General features: G+C 34.6%; 1 protein-coding gene across 2 annotated transcripts; it reads left to right on the plus strand.

Moving 5' to 3' along the window:
* The first annotated feature begins 946 nt into the window (after window positions 1–946).
* LOC110710865 (importin-11-like) lies at window positions 947–22960 on the plus strand. Of its 2 annotated transcripts, none has more exons than XM_021889203.1 (24): window positions 947–1377; window positions 1534–1643; window positions 2801–2873; window positions 3344–3405; window positions 4728–4869; window positions 5073–5291; window positions 5407–5473; window positions 10558–10957; window positions 11549–11696; window positions 11824–11984; window positions 14742–14841; window positions 15398–15472; window positions 15655–15789; window positions 16028–16117; window positions 17006–17188; window positions 17269–17373; window positions 18155–18313; window positions 19362–19406; window positions 19494–19715; window positions 20690–20796; window positions 20879–20935; window positions 21613–21661; window positions 21785–22051; window positions 22351–22960. In XM_021889203.1, the coding sequence occupies exons 1-23, from the start codon at window positions 1237–1239 to the stop codon at window positions 21944–21946; spliced, it is 3012 nt and encodes a 1003-aa protein (XP_021744895.1). In that variant the 5' UTR covers window positions 947–1236; the 3' UTR covers window positions 21947–22051; window positions 22351–22960. The 2 variants fall into 2 exon arrangements, with proteins under 2 accessions (XP_021744895.1, XP_021744897.1); XM_021889205.1 differs by having other exon boundaries at window positions 21785–22024.
* Window positions 22961–24513: the final 1553 nt, after the last annotated feature.

Consider the following 24513-nt stretch of genomic DNA (forward strand, 5'->3'; position numbering starts at 1 on the left):
TAAAGTGGAGTAGGATGAAAATAAAAAACCAGAAAAGGCAAACATAGGTATAAGGTCCGTTCATTTTGCTGAACTGAAATTATTTTTATTGATTTTATATTATTTTTTTATTTATAGTTACAAAGAGTAAGTGAAGAGCAATGAAAATATGAAAAATATGAAGCACTCCATATTAAATAATACTCCTAGGAAAAGAGCACTAGTGAAATAAAATACTACTAACTACTCCCTTCATCCCCAAAACTTCGATCCTTTTGGGTTAATTTCGCGGTTATTAAGAAAAATAAAAAAAAATAAAAACATATTGGAAAGATAAATTTACATGGGTTTATAACGAAGTATAGAGATAAAGTATCAATTACATACTACTAAAAGCGAATCTGAAGGAATACTTGGCAACATATTATTAAAAAAATTTCCGCCAAAATTACTTTCTAAAAAAATTGTTATAATATAAAAATAAAGATTGCATTTAGATTATGACTTTTTTTATATAAATTCTAAAATAAACTTCCTAAAATATCAACTTGCACATTATAACTATAAATATTTTCTCTCACATGTTTAAATTGTTTTTTTATATTTCATGCACTTTAATACCTAATGAATCGATTCATTAATTTTTATATAATTATATTATTATCATAATTATTCAACAACCGTGCATTTGCATGGGTTTTAACCTAGTTAAAAATAAAGAAAAAATAAAATTTTATATGGGGAAACTAATTTTGCATAAATATTGTTGTAAATTAACGCGTATTTTAATGCAAATGGATCAATTATTTTGGGACTAAAATTACGCCAAAAGAGTCAAAATTTTATGGACGGAAGGAGTATGGTTGTACTTTCATTTAAATGCGTTCGTAAAAGGAAAGTGAAATACGGAGTATTTAATACGAAAATACGCCCTACAAAACCTCTCCCGTTTTATATCGTTACTCTCTCTTGTTTTTACTCCGTTGTAGTGACAGAAATTCCAGGAAAAATTCGTTTCATTTTCATACTACTCTCACTCATTTTTTCCTCTCAGTAAAACCCCCCTAAAACTCACCTGCTCTTCATCTTCATCCCACTCTCTCCTCAAATCCATCTCCGCCATTTTTGTCGACCTTCATCTCTCTCCAATTCTCCATTCTCCGCCATAGCCAAACGATCGAGAACCTCGAGAGAGATTCCCACTCACACAACGAAGTAGTGCAAATTCAAATATAGAAAGAGAAAGTGAGGATTTCAATGGCGTTGTCTGCTTCAGACCTTCCGATGATGTATCAATTGCTCGCTAATTCTCTCAGCGGCGACCAAACTGTGAGAAAACCGGCGGAAACTGCGCTTTCTCAGTCCGAAAGTCGGCCTGGTTTCTGCTCTTGCTTATTGGTATATGCGTGTTTTCCTTTTTCTGATTGTTTATTTGATTTGTTTTTCAATTTCTAGGGTTTTTGTTGTTTGTGAATGTTTGTTTAATTTGTTTAGTGATGGAAATTTGGTTGCATGAATGTAAGGTTTTGAGTGATTGAATTATGTGTAATGTAGGAGGTGATTACTGCGCAAGATTTGGCTGCTCAGGTTGATGTTCGTTTGATGGCTACGGTTTATTTTAAGAACAGTATTAATCGGTATTGGCGAAATAGGCGGGATTCTATGTAAGATCATATATTTGTTATAATTTTGTCATTGTTGTTGTTGAATTTTATGTTTTTTTTGTTGCACTTTGATTGAATGTCACCAAATTTTGATTCGAATCATAGTCATTTGATCATTTCGCGTCAATTTGATGTTCTGGAAATCCTACCAAGCCACTACAACTATTTTTTATTATTGTTATATTTACTTTTTGTGGTGAAAAGGGTAATGTAATGTATGGAGTGATGATGGTTGGTTGGTTGCCAGAGAGACTTGAATTCACTTGGATGAAGATGTATGGACTTGAGTTGGCGAAGTGTTTTTTTGGATGTATAATTGTATTTGCTTGCCAAAAATCAAATTAAATGAACCATTCTTTCATTTCTTTGCAGTATTAACATAATATAGGTATTCTTATACTCACAATTTTCTGAATTATCAAATTGAATTTGTGACACCCTAGGACCCCAAATGTTCTTTGGTTTTTGCGATCATTTTAATGTTGAAATGCTATTTTTTGACACTAATTTCTCTTATTGATAATGAGTCTACTTGAACTATGAGTTCGATTATAATATGTTTAGATGCTGATAATACATTTTAAGCATGACACTAATTAATTACATCAATCAACTCACCTTGCCACAAGATAAAAGTTGAATGTGCTTGATTGAATAACCATTAATTTGATTATGAGGTCCAATTGGGAGGACTGTGTGCTGTCTTTCTGGAGTGTTTTTATTTTTATTTTTATTTTTCCACTGCTACTTGTTGCTGATAACTTGTTTTTTTTGATAAAATTTGGCTGGGGAGTTGTAACTTGTAAGTGCTGGCTTTTGGCTCCTATCACTGTTTTGGGTTACCCCAGCTTATAGTAGTAACTGAGGCATCTGTTGAAAACCAGAAACGTACTGGCTTAAATTTCTGCAGTATGCATTCAGAAAAAAGAACTTTCTGATCCTAAATAATCGAGCTATTATCAAATACATACTTTTTTGATGTTGTCAATTGGTGGATTTTTAATTCTGAACCTATCTTTTCACTGTTTTCTTCCCATGCCGTTGAGGGGGAGGAAAAGTATAAATTTCTGGCATCTTCTCTAGGACTCATTTGTTGAGTCTTATTGGATGATTCATTTCTACCGTGTTGTGACTCATCTCTTAAATGCTTTTCTCAGGGGAATCAGCGCAGAGGAGAAAATTCATTTGAGGCAAAAGTTGCTATCTTATTTGAGAGAAGAAAATGATAAGGTCATGTATCTATACTGTTACCGAACTCTTCATTTTGTTTGCAATCTGGGTGAGCTAGAGTTAAGGGCTAAGGGTGTGTTCTATTCACCAGATTTTCATTTATCTGAACTTACCAAAACTTATTTGAACTTACCGGAGCTTATCAGAATTAATTTATCTGAACTTATTAGACCTTATTAAAACTCATTTTAGTTGTAATTTATGTTTGGGTAATCCTTATCAGAACTTATTAAATCTAAACTGAACTCAACTAATCTGAACTTATTACACCTGAAATAAGTTAAAATAAGGTGAACAGAACAAACCCTAAGGCTGCATAAGCATTTGGGACTATGGGCTTTATATTATGTATAATGCTTTGTCTGCTCTTGTATAATAGTTTTTATCTTTAAAACATTGGAGTTTGTTTAGCTTTTCTTGGCTGCATCATACAGTGTAATTACTGAAATATCACTTCTTGTGGATTGCAGATAGCTTTGATGCTGGCAGTTTTGATTTCAAAAATTGCACGTTTTGATTATCCTAAAGAGTGGTAAGTGTGCCTACACTTGCTAAATCATCTTACAAGACACTTGTTTCCTGAGTTATTGCTCTAGTGCTCTTTGACTGAGTTTTGAGGAGTATTGTGGGAAGACATACCTTCATCAGGGACCCAACTGTTTACTTTATAAAAAATTTTCTCTAACTTTGGATTATAGCTGTTTAGATCAAAATGAGTATTTTTGACTGCATGCTCTTCTTATATATGTACTGCACTAGATCAAGAAATTAACTGAATAGTCTCTATATAAGTACTGGTTTAAGGTTGTAAACATGCATTTCCCTCTACCCAGCTTTGGTTGGGAGCCTTTTATAGAGGCTTTGGGTCAATACTGATGTTGATGTTACCTCAATATAGGGGATTAAGATGATGCATTTTCGTGTGACCAAGGTTTATGATCAATTTAATAATCTTCTGTGAAGTATCAGTGAAACACATAAACGTCACTCCAAAAGCATTAAAAGTTGCTCAGTAGCTCTTGTAGATAGGGAATTGCTGCTATACAATGTTTTACTCCTCTTTTTTTTTTGTTTTTGTTTTTGTTTTTGGGATGGGGGGGGGGGAGGCATGGCGATTCATGTTAGCCGACCCCAATTCATTTTGGTACTAAAGCCTTCTTGCTGTTTTTTTTTTTTTTTTGGGGGGGGGGGGGGGGGGGGGCGAGGGGAATGTTCAGTTTCTTGATGACTTGATGTTAATGGATTCTTGCTGGGTTCCTTGCTTTTTTTTGGACGGATATATAATTTTGGAGGAGTTACTAAGCTTATTGAGGAACATGTGAAAGTTATCGAGTTCTACTATGTTTTTTTTGTCACCACCAATTTGGGAAACTTGTGTAAGCCAGTGAATAAAAAGGCGCGTCTAAGGTGCTAGGCGATTAGGGTAGAGTGCCTTTTTTGCTTTAGGCGAGGCGCATTCAAAGAGGTGCACATAGGCGAATTTCTTAAATTGTTTTATATTGTGTGCCTCTCTAGCAGGTTCTTCATCGCCTCATTGTGCCTTGAGCCTTTTTATACATGATGTAAGCAAAGGTAATCTGGATTGAGGGAGAGACTTTAAAATTTTCAAACGCCACCTGAATCAGTTCATTTTTTTGTACAGTTTCTTATCAAATATTTGTTTGGAAATTTTGGAGTTGTCTGATGCTTTGCTACAATGCTGCTGAATAATACTAGTCATATATAGTTGTTTGAATGCAATGATGTATGGTGACAAGTTATGGTATCAGTTTATAACCCATTTAGTATTTGTTTAATTTATGCACTTTCCGTACTGTTGATATTCATGGAGGCTAACTTTGATCACTTGTTCAGGCCTGAACTATTTTCAATTTTAGCTCAGCAGCTTCAATCAGCAGATGTTCTTTCTTCCCATAGGATTTTTTTGATTCTCTTTCGGACTTTAAAGGAGTTGTCAACTAAACGGCTAACTTCAGACCAAAGAAATTATGCAGAGGTTTGGTTGGCTTTGTCCTTTTTAGCCCTCTTAATACATGTTCATGAGTTTGCTCTCATTGGCTTTATCTTGTAAAAGGGAATAAATTTGTACATGCCACCTAAACTGTTGCTTATTTACCATAATGATGTTTAAAAAAATAAAAAATAAAGATAAAATAAAGCTGCTGCCTTTGACAACTTGTTTTGTTGGTTTCTTGGCAGATTTCTTCCCATTTCTTTGATTACTGCTGGCTTCTCTGGCAAAGTGATGTACAGAGAATTTTGCATGGTTTTACTGAATTGGCACATAGCTTCAGCTCAAATGTCTTGGACCAGCATCAAAATGAGCTGTTTCTAATATGTGAGAGATGGTATTTGTGCTTAAAGATTATACGCCAGTTAGTTATCTCCGGCCACCAGAGTGATTCCAGATCTATGCAGGTGCTTCACATTGATTTTGTTTCTACAATGTTTGCATGATTGTCATATGCTTTCGCTGACTCGATTTGGCATATATAATGTACTCTTGAATAATTATTCTGTACCTACTTTTCAGGAAGTCCGACAGGTCAAGGAGGTTTCCCCCATGTTACTAAGCGCTATTCGGTCAATAATTCCTTATTGTAAGTTTTTTTTTTGTCTAGCATGGCATCACCCTCTTGATATTTCTTTTATAAAATGGTGTATAATTCAAAGGAAAACTCTGAATTTTTGTGTTTGTGATTAAATTAAAATGATAAATTTTATAAAGTAACTAGATAAAACTCAAAGGTCGCGACTTTGAGGACATACAAGTGTCTGTTGTAGGAGGTTTCCCCCGAGCTCATCAATTTTTTAAATGTTGAAACCTCTCATTTTATTGAAGATGTGTGGTGTTAGATAGGCATAACAAGCTATTCCCTCCATTCCTAAATATTGCATGCCTTATTCGTCCATTCCAAAATAAATGTATCATTATACTTGGTAGCTTTCTATCATAAATTATTATTTTATCTCCCCTCCCTTAGTCCCCACTCAATATTTTTTAAATTTCTTTTTTTGTTTCTCACGTTGTTGATGCATAAATAAATGATTAAAAAAATGGCAACCTTCTCACATAATATCTCTTTCATGGTCGTTGTTGCCCTTATATTATTCACTTAGACTACTTGCTTGTTAGATTGTTATAATACTTTCCTAAAAAAATCTTCTAAAACTTGTGCAATTTCAAGTAATGCATTATTTAGGAATGGAGGGAGTAGTGGATAAGAAAACGACTAGGCTATCAAACTTAAAAGATTAGAACACAAATAATAAGGCTCTTTGATTAAACAAAACTCTTATCTCTAAAACAAATATGAGAATTTCAAGAATCCTAATTTGCTTGAAACATGAAAATCCCACCTCAAAATTTGCCTTGTTTTTCCATTCCAATATAAATGCATGATTTTCATTCTCGGTAACTTTCTATCATATTTTATTGTTTCTCTCCCCCTTAGTCTCCACTCATTTTTTAAAAATTTCTTTTATTGTTTATTATCACTCATTGTCCTTCTTAAATAATTATAAAAAAAAACCCTTGCACATAAAATCTCTTTCATGGTCACCATTGCCCTTTTGTTAGAATAAATAATTCACCCACTTAGGCTTGCATGTTTAATTCTACAAAAAAACCTCTTTTAAAACTTTGTGCAATCTTGCGTGATGCATTTATATAGGAATGGAGCAGTAGATGAGAAAACAACTAGACTATAAGAACACTATTAATAAGATTCCATAACTAAACAAAACACTATCTCGTAAACAAATTTGAGAATCCTAATTTGCTTGAAACACGAAAAACCTACTCAACTTATCTGAATCTAGACTAACATAAAGTTAAGTTCTAAAAGACCATGAATGCTCTCGCATCATCACCTCCTCTTGGAAACAAACTTATCTTTAATTTTAGTACGTGGCAAACAACTCAACCTCTTCAAACCAATATATCATCAAAATTTATTGAATTGTAAATATTTGTATACAAATTTGTAAATGAATCGGGTGTACAATATTTATTATACAGTGATTGTAAAGTTATTCTAAAATGATAAAAAGATCCCTCGATATAAATAAAAAAAACTATGTTTTATTGATGAAAGTTACTCCTTCAAAGGATTAAAAATCGAATCTCAGTGATGTAACTACATTACCCTTATAAAACTTATCCCATGGCATATATATATGGAAAAATTGCTCCCATTAATCTGAACTTTGCCTCGTTCGCCGAAATTAATCCCAACTTTCGTTTATTATCTATCACTTCCAATTTTAGGAGATATTAATTTCTATTGCACCCAACAGGTCATCTAACCTGATGTAGCAAATTACCTAGACACGTGTCAACACGTGATAGTTCCAAAAAAAAAAAAAGAAAAAAAAAATTAAAACAAAAATTTAAAAAAAAAAGGAAAAATACCCAGCCCCCCACCCTATCTCGGAAAACACCACACCCCCACCCCCACCCCGCCGGAAAATCGGCACCCTTCCCCGAAAACCCCTCCCCCGCACCGGAAACCGCCGCCCAGCCACTCTTCCCTTCCCCCAGCCCCCCGATAACCCCTCCCCAGCCCCGATAACACCCCTCCCCAGCCCCCGATAACCCCTCCCCAGCCCCCGATAACCCCTCTTCACCCCCGATAACCCTTCCCCACCCCCGATAACCCCTTCCAGCCCCGATAACACCCCTTCCCAGCCCCGATAACCCCTTCCCAGCCCCGATAACCCCTCCCTAACCCCCGATAACCCCTCCCTAGCCCCCGATAACCCCTTTCCCCGCCCCGAAAACCCCTCCCCAGCCACCGAAAACCCCTCCCCAGCCACCGATAACCCCTCCCCATCCTCGAAATTGGCGAAGCCCAGCCACGAAATCGGCGACGCCTAGCCACGAAATCGGCCACAAACGACCGAAATCGGCCGATTTAGGGTATTCAGCCCCAACATCGGCCATTTTCGGCCAATATCGGCCATTTTTGGCCATCGGTGGTGCTGGTTTGGTGTGCGTCGGTGGTGTTCGTGTGGTGGTGGGTGTGGTGTTCGTGTGGTGGGGGTGCTGTTGGGTTGTTCTTATTATTTATTACATATTGACACGTGTGTAAAAAAAAAATAATCACAAATGTTTACCTGATTTACCGGTTGCAAGTCATTTGGGTGCAATAGAAATTAATACCCCTTAAAGTTGGGAGTGATAGATAATAAACGAAAGTTGGGATTAATTTCGGCGGAAGAGGCAAAGTTCAGATTAATGGGAGCAATTTTTCCTATATATATTAAAATCATATCAGATTTAATGGTAGTTCAAATTGGCTAAAAGTTACCCTAGAACTTTTTAATGTTCCCTAATATTGTATATTGGGTGTACACAAAAGTTTTTGATATTCCTAACACATTACACTACCCTTTGAATCTTTCAATGAATTTTGCCAATTAGGAAACACAATCACAAAATCATGAACAATAGCCAAGAAAATTTTTATGCTTCTCTGTTCTCTCTTGTAAGAAAAGTTGTGAACTTGTCAAAAATATTCAAAAATGTATATTTGTCACCTTCCTTGTTCACCACTTTAACAATAAAAATGAAATCATAGCCCCAATAGTATCAACTTATAAATTTTGTGTGGGATCAAAAATAGTATCAAATCCACTTAGCAGTTTCCACTTTTCCAGATCTATAGCATCAAAATCATCATATCACCTTTTATATCGTCAAGAGGAAATAAAACTGCCTCTTGTACTTGACCTTCATCTGGTTCAACTAGATTTGAAATCTTAACTGTCTTTAAGATGATAAGAATGTCAACCAATGTTTCAGTTGGAGGAGTAGTGGTACCATGTTCTTTTTAGTAAGAGCTTAAAGAATGAACCAAACATATAGCTGCGGCTTGTATGTTTTCAAAGCCGTGACCTTTGGGTTTTATCTTGTTATTTTATTAATGTTGCCATTATAATTCAATCATAAAACACAAATATATAGATTTCTTTTTGAAATATGCATCATTAAATCTGATGGAGCATGACTTTTGTTACTGAATTAGAAAAAAGCTAGAAGGTTCATTACCTGGAAGTTTATTTTTCTTAACGTCAAGTCATTGATTAGAACTTATATTTTGGGACTGGAAAAGTATTGTTTTCTCTCCTGTTAGATCTTTTCTGACCTGTATCTCATGCAATATGCTCTCTGCCATCTATGTATTTGTATGCACTTGTGAGCATCCTTGAATTATTCTTAGTAAGGGTTGTAATATAGTTGCTTTGTAGATAGTATCCTCTTCGGTCATTTTGATATTCAATTGGACCTGCTTTTACTCCTGTGCCATATATATCTTCCACTATACGTCTATACTATTTTGGGAAAATTGTCTTCCATTTGCCTACTTCAGTTAAAAGTTGCCAACCCTTTATGTTTAGTGGATCCTAGTCACCCAAACTTTTATTTTATTCTCGGTACTGGGGCATACTGTGTATTGACAAAGGCGAATTATGACACAATTGTTAATATTTGGCCCAATTAAACAAATTATGCAGTGGATTGCATATCGTACCGAATTTTATACCTGCGTATTCGGTAACTCTGCTTCTCACTCTCTGTCAACACCAGTCCTTTTTTCTCTCACAATCCGTACACTTTCTATTATTAGTATTCCTTTTAATATCCACTTTAATTTTTTTAAAAAGTAGTGTACCACTTTTTTTGCTCATCCCTACTATATTCTTAATGCTTGAATGCCTAGCCGGAAGATAAATATAGGATGGAAGGAATATATTTCAATTTTTTAAGTGCTTTTTTGTTGTACATTTGGAATGTCTCTTTTTCCTGGGCAAGGAGTTCAACTTACCAGATCCCATCTGTGTTAAATTGTGAAAACTTAAAATAGGGACATTTATGTCCACAAGAGTGTGGATAAGTGTTGGTTCCCTTTAGAGCTGTATGACTGTATCCTAAGCTGCATTTACGGAAACTTAACAGAATACTAGCCTCAGGCCCTCAGCCGGATCCTTTATTTTCATAATCCCTCTTATAATACCACCCTTGAGTACTATTTTGTCTACTCAAAGCCACCCCTTAACAATATATATTTGCTATGTTACTCGGACTCGGGTACCCATGTCCGACACGGGTATGTGTCCAAGTGTCCGACTCGGCTATTTTGTGAAAAAATTCTATGATTTTGAACTAAAATGAAGTGTCCGAGTGTCATACCCATGTCCGAGTGTCGAGGGTCCGACACGGGTACTTGAGGTAAAACAAAGAGTCCGAGTAACATAGTATATCTGGATATGGGTGGCTTTAGTGCCTGGTGATAGTGTGTGTGTGTGTTTTATTTTTTTTTTATTTTTTTATTTTTTTTTTTTTTTTATAATTATGTTGCTTCGAGATGGTTTGACAATAAAGGGTCTAACTAAGGGTGGTTGTTTGTGCAATTCTGTTTTTTTAATGGTATTTTGCTTCAAAATTTAAATATACATCATTTTTTGTGGCCTTGCGTTTATTTTATATAAAAGTCATTGGTAATCTTTGTATTTTGTAACATTCTTAATTATTGCAAACATCATTTTGTCGAAGTATGCTTTTTCCCTTGCTGTTAAGGAGCCAAAAATACTAAAATATAATTGTAATATTAGTGTTTGTTAATTGGATTCTCCGCTAACTTAAATATATGTTTTTTTTAATTGTTGGATCTAAATGCAGATTCATCTTTCCAAGAACGGCATCCTAGGTTCTGGGATTTCACAAAAAAAGCATGCACTAAGATGATGAAGGTTCTAATTGCTTTTCAGGGAAAACATCCTTTCTCATTTGGGGATAAGAGTGTCCTTTCACCAGTCATGGAATTTTGCTTAAATAAGATCACAAATCCAGAGGCTGAACTTTTTTCATTTGAGCAATTTCTTATCCAGTGTATGGTGTTAGTAAAATCTACCCTGGAATGTAAAGACTACAGTCTTAGTTTGATTGGTCGTGTGCTGGATGAAAATGCAGTCACTTTAGAGCAGAGGAAGAAAAATATCTCTTCTGCCATTGCTGGGAACCTTGCCTCGCTCTTCCCCAATGATCTTGTGGTACTTTTATGCAATGTATTAGTGCGAAGGTAAATTTATGACTGCTTAAACATACAGTTTTGCTACTTTTATCATCTTCAAATTTCATGTATTTGTAACTTGTAGGTTATAATCATTTCAAGCATGAATTAAGTCCTTGAATATCATTGGGTGTTTTGATAGTTAACAGGGATGCGACTGATACTTGAATATTTATCAGGAATATCGTTGGGTGTTTGATAACTAAGCCTCTGCCTGATTGTTGATTTAGGCACATGAACATTTTGGGTGCTACTGAATTTTGTGGGTCACCACATGATTCTTGCTGTTTGTCATGTGTTTTCTCCTTTCACTTTTTCATATTGATCATTTAATGAAGCATGTTGATCACAGTCCCTCTCCAAATATAGCATGTGTTGAACTCAAATATATCATTGTCAGTTTGCTAAGATAAAAAATCCCCCCCCCCCAACCCAGTCCCCCACGCTCGCGTGGGTAACTGCCAAAATGGTTCACATGCACAAACCCCCGTTCGACTTAAATGTGTACTGCTTTGGCTGTTGAATTGTATGATTTGTCTTCATCTGTATCCTTTAGATTTAAAGTTGTGTGTATCTAGCTAAGGCTGTGACGTCACACAGGTATTTTGTTTTATCAGCAAGTGATTTGGAAGAATGGAGCCAGAATCCTGAAGGTTTTCATCATGAACAAGACATGGTGCAGTGGACTGAGAAACTAAGGCCCTGCGCTGAAGCTCTTTACATTGTTTTATTTCACAAGTACAGCCAAGTAGGTGAAGTTTTATCTTTCTTAGACATGCCATGTAAATCTAGGGTGTCTTTATGATGTAGTCGTTAAAATTGCTTGCAGACTAGAAGATGCCTTGTGATATTGACATTACAATGGTTGTTTATAGCTGCTAGGTCCTGTGATAGTCTCCATTCTTCAAGAAGCAATGAGCGGCTGCCCTACTTCAGTCACTGAAATTACCCCAGGGTTGCTTCTCAAGGATGCTGCTTATGGAGCTGCAGCATATGTTTATTATGAACTCTCAAATTACCTAAGCTTTAAAGACTGGTATGTGTTTGCTTAAATCTCATCACTCCAAATTTTTAACTGATATTTGGTTACTGGTTAGCACTTTTGATATTTGGTGTTTATTCATATTGTGGATTTTTTTTCCTATTATTAAAGTTCAATATTTTTGTTTAGTTTTAGTGAAATGGCAAGTTCTCTGTGTTTTAGTTATAGATAATGAATATCTTTTATTCTGGAGTTTGAAATATGAGGACATAAAGATGTGTTTGTCTTATTGGCCAGCTTATAGTTTTTGGTAAGATTTTGTGGTTGATTCACTGAAATTGAGAGACTGAATTTTAGTTGATTCTCAACTGTAGGCAATCATGGAATATATCTGTGGAAATAAGTTTTATGTGCAGCTGTTAGGGAGCACATTTGCATCACTTGCCACCCCCCCCCCTCCCCCCAAAAATAGAGAAGAGAAAAAAAGAATGGTATAAATGTTTGATAATGAAAAGAAATCATTTTTTGATTGAGATGAGCCCAAAAAGCAAAATTTTCCCAGTGAATAGGTATGATAATGCTGGATAGATGAAGAATATACTTGAAATTTAAAAAGATTGGTTTGCATGATGAATAGATTATTCCTGTGTAGCTGGTCAATGTGCTGGTAGTTACTTGACTTACTTCTATATGTTTTGTTACTGGTGCTCAGATTTTAAAAAGTATTTTCTTGCATCAACTATTGTTGAAATGAAATAGCATGATGACAATTAAAATTTAAAATGGAGAAAAATGATGAGAAGAGAGTAACATCAATTTACTAAATTATGAGGATTGGAATTTTACTTTGGATTGGTGTGGGTATTTAGGGTCAGATTGATTGTAGGATCAAACTCTTGTGGACTCTTAAGATCTTACTTATGTACAAAAATGTAATTGTAATACTCCAATATATTAAGAATTGTTCATGTTTGAAATTTAAGAATACTGAAATTTCATTTTTATTTTTTGATTGGGTAAATTAAGTTTTTGAATATCAAATGGCAAAGGTTAATAAAATTTGAAACTCAAATTTTAGTTAGGATCCTTAGTTGTATGCAATGCTTGGCGTACATTATATCTTTTTCATATGCAATGCTTGGCGTACATTATATCTTTTTTATACAAATTTTTTACACAAACTAACCAACATTTATAGTAATGTGACTAATTGCCAATGTACCTGAGCTGAAAGATGTAGGGAAGTTTTAAAGTAGTTTCCTCTCTTGCTATGAAATTCAGTAGACACCAAAATTTTCTCTGTTATCTAGATAACAGTCGAGTTGATTATATAGGCAGTTGGCCAACCTACAATGTTAAAGTACTTTAATCCCCCCATTCCCCCCCCCCCCACACACACACCAAAGGAAAAACAAAACACAGTGTTTGAGCTAATGGCTTGATGTTGATATCTTTCATGATCAAGACAGTAGGCACATAACTTAAGCATGAGATGACAATGCTTTCTTTGGCCTCTGAACTATGACTTCTATCAAGTATCTCCAAGCTACGTAGTTGCTCTAAAGCCCTCCCTTGTTTTTGGACCCAACCTATGTTCTCAGATACTAAACTAACAAACATCAAGAGGGTTTTTCTGCTGGTTAGGTCGAAGATTAGACTATCTAATATATTTTGAGGTGAACTCTCTTTTTCTTATATTAGGTCAATGGTCAAGATTATGTCAGGAATTGTAGATTATTGAAATTGATGTAAGTGGTAAATTGGAGTCTAAATTTTATTTGATATTATGTATCTAATTTGTTTTGAGGATTGCCTATGATTAATCATTAGTGATAATATTCTCATTCTTGAAAAAAAGACAAGTATAACATTAAGTCCTCTCCTACCTCCTTGGATGACCTTTATTAACATTGGAAAATGATGGAATTAATGATATACTACCTCCGTTTCACATTTTTTGCAACTTTTGCCAAAAACATCTGCTACACATTTTTTGCAACTTTCCAAGTTTTCCATTTATAGTCAAGTTTTTAAAATGATATTACTAAAAGTTTAAAACACCCTTACTAAAATTTTCATCAGCTCAATTAGTTTCTTAAAACAAAACTGAATAAAGTACTAATCTAACCAAATTAATCTGATAATTTCCCCCAAATCTAATTCATTTCCCCCAATTAACCAACTTAACTCACCAAACAACATTCAACCCTCAACAAATCTTTCGACAATTGAAACCCAATTCTTGAAGTTCTTCTTCAAGTCCTTAATTTCTTTCTTTATCCTTCATCTTGACTCTCTTTCTCTCTTCCCTACGAAGACAAACCACCGGGGACTTTTAGCACGGATTTGAATAGAAGTCCAGGCCTCCATTAAAATACAATTTCTAGACCTTCAGCCTTTATAGATAATCCTTGACTTTTCAAATCCGTGCTAATAGTTAAAAACACACACTCACACACACCCCAAAAAAAGAAAAAAAAAGATATCCTCAAGAAATGCTGCTTGTAGAGTTGTAGGTATAGTGTGTGAAAATGCTGATCCTTGAATCTCATTTTTTTTTTTCTTTTTTTTTATAACCACAATCTACTCGTAAAGTATGGGTATCTTGTTATTGGATATGTATCCTTTTAGAAGATGAAACTAAGAGGTAAGTTGAGGTGTACTTTGCTTCTAAATTTTTTCTTTTCGATAATGAGGTTCTATCTGCTCTTTTGTCTGTGTATTTCTCTTTGGTGGCACCATATAAATTTAGTGATTTAATTCTGCATCAGCATAGTAACAATAGGCTGTGGCACTTGATCAATATTCTAGGTTTAATGGCGCGTTGTCGTTGGAACTAACGAATGATCATCCCAACATGCGTGTCATCCATCGGAAGGTTGCATTGATACTTGGTCAATGGGTGTCAGAGGTAACTATACTTGATTGTATTTCCATATACAATTATAGAGATATGTTGTTATGATATAAGTGACTAATACACTAATTGGTGGGTGTTTAAAAACAATTATTAAATTTGACTTGTTAAACTTAATGTTTTGCTCAATTTACTTTCTTCAAATTATTTCCATTGTCGTTTTGGATGTTTATGTTGGGACTGGGTGCTTATTATCAATTAGAGTTGGATGGATTGTCCCCCTCCCTTACCTTTGTTTCCTGGATACTAGCATTAAAAATTGTGATATATTCCCACACAATCTTTATGTCGGGACTGGGTGCTTATTATCAATTAGAGTTGGATGGGCTGCCCTCCTCTCTCACTTTTGTTTCCTGGATCTAGCATTAAAAAGTGTGATATATACCCACACACTCGCACCCACCCACCCACACACGTGTATGTATATGTAAGCTTGCCAGACTTCCTTAATTCCTTTACTCTATTTATGCCTCAACATTATTCAGGTTTGTTTTTTTTTTTTTTTTTTTTTAAAAAAAAACTGTATCTTTTTTTCCGAATAAATTGATAGATTAAAGATGATACAAAGAGATCGGTGTATTGTGCTGCCATCAAGCTGCTCCAGGATAGAGACCTTGCTGTGAAAGTATGTAATCCCTCTCTTGTTGCAAGTTGCTAATTGTTTTAGCCTCCTACCTTTTTATTTTCTTCTTAATGCTCATAGTTTCCAAATCGGTTGTTTTTAAAAATTTAATTTGTTTCCTTTTAACGCACAAGTTTTTTAAATGACCCAATTGTTGAAGAGGTATCAATTTTTTCCTACTCTAGCTGGCAGCATGTAGGACTTTGTGCTTGTTAATAGAAGACTCAAACTTTTCTGAGAAGGACTTCATCGATCTTCTACCATTATGTTGGGATTCATGTTTTAATTTGGTTGAGGAGGTTGCGGAGTTTGATTCAAAGGTAAACTCTCTTTTTTCATTTTTCTACCAATTAATAGTACTCTGTACGTAATCGAGTTCCCACTTTTATATATTTGTTCTTGGTCTCTACAATTCTTTTATCATAGCCAATTTAAACATCCACAAGACCCACTCTCTATGTGGATGTTTAAACCAAAAGAGTGATTGTGACAATATTTTATGTTGATTTCCAAAACAACTACTGATTTAGTTTTGCTGTTATTGTGGTCTTCTTCCAGGTCCAGGTTTTAAATTTGATATCTGTTCTTCTTGGACACATTGGTCAAGTAATACCTTATGTGGACAAGTTAGTGAAGTTTTTCCAGAAGGTATAATTTGAATCTTTTATTTGTTTTAGCTAGTCAATATTAGAATATTGATTGATCTGTTGTCAGTCCTCAGGAGCAAGTTCCATGATATGTTTGTTTGTTAACTCCTTAAAAGACAATCATGGCTCTTGCAAGATTTTTATTTTTCCTTCATTAAAAATGGTTACAACAGCAATCACCTAGTAAAAATTATGTTATTCAGGATTTTGGGGAACAGGGGAAGTCAATCTTTATGAAATTTATACCTAATGATGAAGCTATTTTGTGAAAATCTCAGACTGGTTGAGTTTTCTCATTTAGCTTATTGGGGTCTGACTTAGTGTACTAATGTTGCAGAGTAACAATGAATCTATTGTTTTGATATATTTTTTATATACTTGGGTCTATAGCCGGCTATGGTAAAAGACATGGAATTCTTCTTTCAAGTTATTGAGGCAGATCACCGGCACTTCAAATTTTGATTAGCTTTTGTGAAAATATTGCTGTGACATTGCTTCTTTTTTTAGGCTGTTAGTGCACCACATCTTTGCAATAGAATTGAAAAATAATTAGTTCTGCAATGCTTAAGCCTTTCTTTGTAGTGTGTCATTGGTGAGTTTGGTATGGTTTATAGTCATATTGGTAAAATAATCGTTGTATATATGAGAAGGAACACAGTTCAAGCCTAGTCCTCTGCCTTTTCTTTCTAAATTGGTTGGAAAGAAAATCCCCCTCTATTCAAGAAATGACAGTCCTCCTTGCTAGCCTGGGATTGTGATTCTCAATTATATTATCCCTCTCATGTTGAAGGATATTTTTGCTCTTAATTGGATATGACTTTCCGTTTATAGTATCTTCCTTGATTGTAAGAGGATATCAATTTCTTACCTGAAATTTCTATCTATCAAGGTCTGGGATGAATCTTCTGGAGAGAGTCTTCTGCAAATGCAGCTTCTAATTGCACTAAAGAACTTTGTTGTGGCCCTTGGGTATCATTCACCTGTATGCTACAACGTATTACTGCCCATTTTGCAAAGAGGAATAGATGTGAATGGTCCAGATGAACTCAATCTTATGGAGGACAGTATGGTGGTAAGCCTTTATTTCCTTTTTATGGGTGTGCATTCTCAATCCTGAAATGTTAATGGGTTAATTTATAATTTGTCTTGCAGTTGTGGGAGACTACCCTTACTTATGCTCCATCAATGGTTCCACACCTAGTGGACTTCTTCCCGTGTCTTGTGGATATCATTGAAAGAAGTTTTGATCACCTGACGGTTAGATTTTAATTTTCATTTTCCTTGCATTTTTATTGTATAGGTTACTGCCAACAGTTACTCCCTTCGTTTCCCGTTTTTTGCATACGAAGATCAAGTGTGTACTGTGTAGTAACAAAGATAGAAATATAAACAAAGAGAGAGAGAGTAAATTTTTTTTTTTTAATTGTCATCTCTATACTCATTTGAACTTGAAAAGATATTGGGACAAACTGTTTAAAGAAGAGTATACTCCCTCTGTTCCTTTTTGTTTTACTCACTTTCCATACTAGTTTGTTCTTTTTTGTTTTTCTCACTTTCCATTTAGTTCATTCTTTTTTGTTCTATTTACTTTGCTTTATTCTATTTTTGGCCTGTCCCCTTTACCATCTTACCTCTTTAACCCCACTATACTTACATCTTTCCACACCCTCTCTTACTTTAATTACCTTTTTCCTCACACCCACCCACCCTTTTACATCCTTTCTATTCTTTTATCCTACTTATCTTACACCCACTCGCATTCTTCAATATTATTTTAAAAATTGCATATCTATAGTAATTGGGTAGAATAAAAAAGAATAAAGGTAGTGTATCACTCTCTGTTTATTTTTTAATTTATTTATTGATAAATGAGGCAAATTTGGTATTCTTAATTTGTGATTAACATCATATGTGTAAGTATGATTGAGTAGATTAGTAGTTTGAACCTTTTGAGGGTTATTATTAGGTCCCATTTATCCTAATTAAGTTGACAGGTTTGATTTTGTTTCTTATTGTTTGTTATGTGGATCTTTTGTAGGTTGCGGTTGACATTATCGAAGATTACATTATCTTGGGTGGTACTGAGTTCTTAAATCGCCATGCCTCTAGTGTAGCTAAACTTCTGGATATGATAGTTGGAAATGTAAATGATAGGGGCCTTCTGTCAGTCCTTCCTGTCATTGATATTCTAGTGCAGGTATGCCCTTTAATTTTTACATGTCACTTATTTAATGTGAAAGTTATATCATCAGCTGATTGTACGAGTACCACAATATTCTGATGTTATAATGTGTATATACCAGTGATCATAAGCCTTCATATTATCTAGCTGCATGTCATAGTCTCTAATATTAATGCCTAAGTTAAATAGACTCTGTTCCCTAATATTTACTTGCATCTACATGATTTAGACACCTCTATAGATGTTTATACCTTCGATGGGTAGGAGCTTCAGGGGGTGTTGGGGTCAGCTCTGTGAATTTTTGGCTTTTTTGTCAAGTAGGTGTGGCTTTGCGTCTTTTTGGCTTTTGTTTGGTGTAGTTAACCATTGATCTGATTGTGTGTGATATCTTTCTACTGACATTTTGATGAGTCATCTGGAATTAGATACTCACTCCGTCCCCTTTTGTTTGTCACTTTTGAAGGAAAATTACGGGAATTAAGGTGGAGAATGTGAAATAATAAAAGTATATGGGAAAGTGAAATTCCCAACCAATAAAATTTAAAAGTGCATGGGAAAGAGACATTTCTAATTAAAAAAGTAATTCAAGTACATGGGAAAGAGAAACTGAGAGATTCAAGAGTGTAAAACATTAAATTAGTCAAAAGTTGGCACAATTTTTATGGCAAATGTTTGGGTAAAATAGGAAAAAGGCTTAATAAGGACAAAATAAATGAGGGTATGAAAGACTTTTTATGTATCTTAATAATTATGAAAATATGAAATGTGACAAACATATAGGGGCACCCAAAATGGCAAAAGTGACAAATAAAAGGGGACGGAGGGAGTAATTGATTAATTCAATGGTCAAGTAGTGTAAATCGGACACCATATGAATTTGGATTTCCGAAGTATGTATCTGTTTTTGTGTTACTAATAAATAAATTGATATCATTGGAAAAAAAAGGTGGCCAGCTTCTATGATATTTGATATTCTCGTCTGTCTCATGCCTGAATTACTACTTAAGTATTTACTTCTACAGTGCATCAGCACTACTACTTACTACATTTATCTTTCCTGCAGTGCTACCCTATGGAAGTACCTCCACTTATCAGCAGTACTCTTCAGGTGGTTATATCTTCATTGCTTATAAAATTTGAAGCTCTTCGTATAACACCATAATAATTGTTTTTCTTTGCCTTAATGTGCTTACAGAAATTGGTTGTTGCCTGTTTGTGTGGAGGAGATGAGCGTGACCCCTCTAAAACAGCTGTAAAATCATCGTCAGCCGCCATTTTAGCGAGGATTTTAGTGCTGAACACTAATTACCTTGCCCAGTTGACATCAGAGTCTTCACTTTTGGAACAACTCCAAAGTGCAGGTTTTCCTATGGAAGAAAACTTACTTCTCTGTCTGGTTGATATATGGCTAGAGAAGGTCAGCGTGATATGCATTATTTATGTGTTTTTTTTTTTTGGTTCCAAATGCTTATGTGTCTTATCCAATAGTTTCTGAAAGTATTTGGAGAAATTCTATTAGTTCACAAAGAATCGTAATATGGGGGTGTTAGGGGCAGGGAGTGATAAGAGGCATATCTTAAGATAGTTTGTTTGGGAATTCTCAGTAGAGTGCTTATAACTTGCTAAAATCATCATTTATAGGTAATAGCCAATTGGTTGAAGATCCCTGTTGGTGGTCATAATGGTGGGAAAATTAGTACTTGCACATCATTCTTAAACTGATTTTGGAAGGATGATTTTGTGTTAATCAACAGAGTATTGAGATCTGTAGTTTGGCCGTGATAGGATAAAAACCTTTTGTTGCAGAAAAAGTCGGTGTTTGGCAACAGGATTCTCTGATCCAAGATCCCAATTAGCTCTATCGTGTATCAGATATCCTTTTTACTTTATATCCCTGAATCTTTAATTAGTTGTGCAATGAGTGACTGAGAAGCTTTTGGTTGAAATATTCTTTTCTGCCAGTCGATAATATTATTGGTCTATGATATGCACGTTCACTTTTATTCAGGTACCAAAGTCATATTCTCATTCATATCCACTTGTAATTTATAAGTTAAATAGTTGGTCATTAGTGTACAACATAAGTATATATGATTTCTCCAACATATGAATTTGCTTGTTTTCAACGACTTCAGTTTAGGTTGGAGGAACCTTGTCGTTGAATAGAATATGGTTAAATTTGGGATTTTTTTATTGGCAGGTGCATTGGAAGTGCTATTTGCTGCAATAATCCTTACAAATTACTCTAGCTATATTCATATATAACTGAATTAGTTTGATTTGCATGTACTGGGACTATCTGAGCTTGCAACATATTCTTGCATTGATTTTCTGTCACAGTATGAGTCTGCTTGTTTCCTCTTTTCTCAGTCTGATTTTGGTTGATTACAGGTTGATAATATGACTTCAATTCAGAGAAAAATAATTGGCTTAGCGCTGTCTGTTATTTTGTCCTTAAGGCTACCTCAAGTTCTTGATAAACTTGACCAGATCCTCAGGTAATTAGAAAAATGAAAGTGATGTCTTCCTTATCCAGTACTAAGCTGTTTCTCAATCTGATTATTTGCTCTGTTTATTCAGTACTTGTACCAGTGTAATCTTGGGTGGTAATGATGACTTGTCTGAAGGAGAGTCCAGGTATGATAGCTGTATGTACTTGCAGAAAATTACATCCAATAACATGAACTTTTGGCTGTAGTCCTGTCAAGACAACTACCCTTCCCTACTCTTCTTATATACTCGTATCTTTAATCACTGCAATTTGCCAGTTCACCACAAAACAACGGAATGTGTCTTTGCTATTGTTTTACTTCTTTCACTGCAAGCAGATCTGACTTATGCCTTCATCTGAGTGTATGATGCTACCATCCCACCAACATATGCTTATCTCACTGCCCCTTGGTTCTAGATTCGTGTCCATCCCTTCTATCTTAGTTCTAGATTCATGCCTATCCCTTCTGTCTCTAATTGATTATATCATTTAGTAATCCGAAAATAAGTTGCATAAAAATTGATGAATTGGGTGGGCAACTTTAATATGCGAGTATATTTTCATTTCTCCTGGGTGATCTCTGTTCCAAGACGTTTCAACCATTTCTGGATGTTCAAAATTTTATGATAAGTTTTTAAAGTCTCCGGTTCTGAAACAGTTCACAGGTTTTTAAACATTTCTGTGCATCAGAGAAACTTGTGCCTCAGATGTAAATTTCCCTATGCATTCCTAAAATTAGGTGTCTGATGTGTTGATTGACCCTGATAGGCCATATTATTTGTTTCCTCCCCTTATTTATTGGTGATAACATGACTTCCATCAGGCCTCAAATTGAAGGAGCTGTTCTGAGTAAAGAGTTCAAGAAGCGCCAGGTAAGCAGCAAAAAAAACATTGTTTGAAAATAGTTTATTGTTTTTTTTTTTGGAGGGAGTAAGATATGTGTGTGTGTGTGTTGGGGGCGACTGAGGTTGACATGTGTGTTTGTTTCATTGTAGATCAAATCCTCAGACCCTATCAATCAGATGTCACTGGAGAATGCAGTGAGAGAAAACCTTCAAACATGCGCTGCCCTTCATGGAGATACCTTTAATGCTGCAATAAATAGAATGCATCCTTCAGCACTTACGCAAATGAAGCAGGCATTGAAGATGTCCTAACAACATAATTGTACTACTGCTTATTTTCAACATTCACTCCTTGCAATTTTTGATAATTCCATGCTTGGAGAAGTTGAGGTTATATCCCTGAACCTCGTATCTATTGTAAGTTTGCTTCTTTTCGTTTCCCAAACCCCCCCCCCAACTGTTTCTCTTATGTTACATTTGCTGGGTCTTATTGCTCGCTTCTAATCATGCGAACCAAACACAAGCCTAGGCTACTAGCTATTCCCCTCCCTTAAAGTGCATCTAGGTTGGATTGAATTCCCAATTTCAATCAATGCTGGAAAGAACCATCTTAACTACTAGACCTTAGCTTGTGGTATTTTGTTGACTTGTTGTCTACCAACAGCCCCTTTATACTTTTTTTTTTTAACTTGACCTGATTTCATGTTGCTTTATAGGTGAGTGAAGATTTCATTGCCAAGTGTTTTTGGTGGCAAGCTTGTTGCGTGATGCGGATTCTTTATGATTCTTTCGATTTGTGTTGGGCCTTCTCCCCTCTTTTTTAGTTTACATTTTCTTTTTCCTCATTATTCTTGTTGTTCTTTTAACCAATACCTTAGCCTCTTGTACATGCCAATTGTGGTGATAGGAACTCTGTACATAGGCATTGAGCATGTCTTTGTATGTATTCCTAATTCCCTACGCAAGAGTCAGCTATAATTTCATAGATTGTTCCTCATGTAATGAGATATCACAGGAAGTAAAAGCCGTATGATTGTTTTGCCTTAGTGTAGTTTGTAAATTGTGGGGAAAAAAAAAAATCAAAGATAACATGTTTTGACATCTCTTGTGCTCTCATGTAATACTTTGTAAATTTTGATTCATCCTTTGCCATTCCTCCTAGTGGCTAGTGGTGGGTTTTGTGGCATGGATAGCCATTTAGGACCAGTTATTATCAATTATTTTTAGGGAAAAAAAAAAAAAAAGAGCATTGAAAAAAATTAAGAATTGTTCTCATGAATTTATTATTCGTATTCTATAAGTATTACAATTTTGTGGTTTTCATCCTGTTTATTTGTACTTAATTTTATAGAGTATTGTAGCCAGATGTATAAATTTAACTATTTCAGCTTCAAAGAGTATATTCATTACACTTTGAGATGTTTTCATTTGTTGACTTTAAAATATATATTCAAATTTGATCAAATACATTAAACAAAATTTCTAACTATGAAAGCATGGTTCTAATAAGGCTATATCGTCATATTAAAATTTTGGTCAACTTAAATGTTGAATATTACAAATTCTTGAGCGAGGATTAAGGATATGCAAGTCATCTATATTGTCATGAGATACAAATCGGTGCTAAACATTACCCATATCCAATTGTGCACCATCGCCCCCATACAGTAGCATTCTATGGATTGTTTCCCCTTTTTCTCCGCTTTGAAAATGGTTATATTTGTTTCCTACCACTGCTTCTCCTTGATCAGAAAATGAACATTTACTAAATTGAAAACTGATTAACCTATTTTGAAACATATATATATTTCTTATCTCAATCAGAGTAATCCAATACGAGTAGCAATTGTTATTTAAATGGATATCTTTAATTTTATTAGTGAATTTTATTTTGTGTGAGAAATAGGTGAAATATATTTTTATTTTTTTAAAAAAAAACCAATGCACATGAAGACTAATTATAATGATCGTAAGAGCTATATGTCACGTGTCGACTACGTTATCCTAGTCACGCATACGTTTCACTCTGGCACTGCTTCTATACAAAGACTAGAATAGACCCGATCTACAATAACTTATTGTAAACCCAACCTTCTTGTATACCATACGAATGTGATTATATCATACGAGATGTGATTATATTACTACAAAAGTGATTATATCATTTTGAAACTGCTGTGTAAATGTATAGCTCAAAAAGTGAATTTATCATTATAAAAAGTATCAAATAGTAAATTACATCATTTCAAAACATGATTTTTAAATTTTATCATCCTAAAGATAATTATATAATCTCATTAAATGGTTTAATATGAGATTACATAATTCAAAATACGACTCACAAAAAGATAATTATATCATCTAAAAAAGTGATTATATCATCCAAAATGTGATAATATTATTTGAAAGTGTCAAATTTTGGGTCTACAATAATTTATTGTAGACCGGGTCTATACAAGACCAATTGCTACTTCTATTCCCAACAATATAGTACAACCCTTGTACTAGGGGAATATATTTGGTAGCTCGTCTCCTTAGTGCCAAATAAACCCCTTGGTTGAACTAAGTACTCTCCCTTAGTGGCTAATTCTAAATTTACAACTAAGTGTCGTAGGCAGTGGCAGATCCAACGGGAGTTCATGGATCCAACTGAACCTGTAAGATCCGGAAAAAAAAACATGAATTTTATTTTTATTTTTTTTAAAATGAAAAATTATATAAATATTTTTGAAGCAATCATGTACAATATTAGGTTTGTAACTCAATTGGATAGGTTAGTCTATAGTTTTTTTTTTGAACGGGAAGAATAATATCATTAAATAAGAGTCATACGGCATCTACAATAATAAGGATCTGTAAACCACAGATTTAGAGAAAAT

Source organism: Chenopodium quinoa, unplaced genomic scaffold (assembly GCF_001683475.1).
Source record: "Chenopodium quinoa cultivar QQ74 unplaced genomic scaffold, ASM168347v1, whole genome shotgun sequence".
Lineage (NCBI taxonomy): Eukaryota > Viridiplantae > Streptophyta > Magnoliopsida > Caryophyllales > Amaranthaceae > Chenopodium > Chenopodium quinoa.

Coding starts and splice junctions, on each gene's coding strand:
- LOC110710865 (XM_021889203.1), top strand. CDS start 1,237: ATGGCGTTGTCTGCTTCAGACCTTCCGATGATGTATCAATTGCTCGCT. Junction 17,189..17,268: donor TTATGGAGGACAGTATGGTG/GTAAGCCTTTAT, acceptor TTTGTCTTGCAG/TTGTGGGAGACTACCCTTAC. Junction 18,314..19,361: donor TCATTGATATTCTAGTGCAG/GTATGCCCTTTA, acceptor TCTTTCCTGCAG/TGCTACCCTATGGAAGTACC.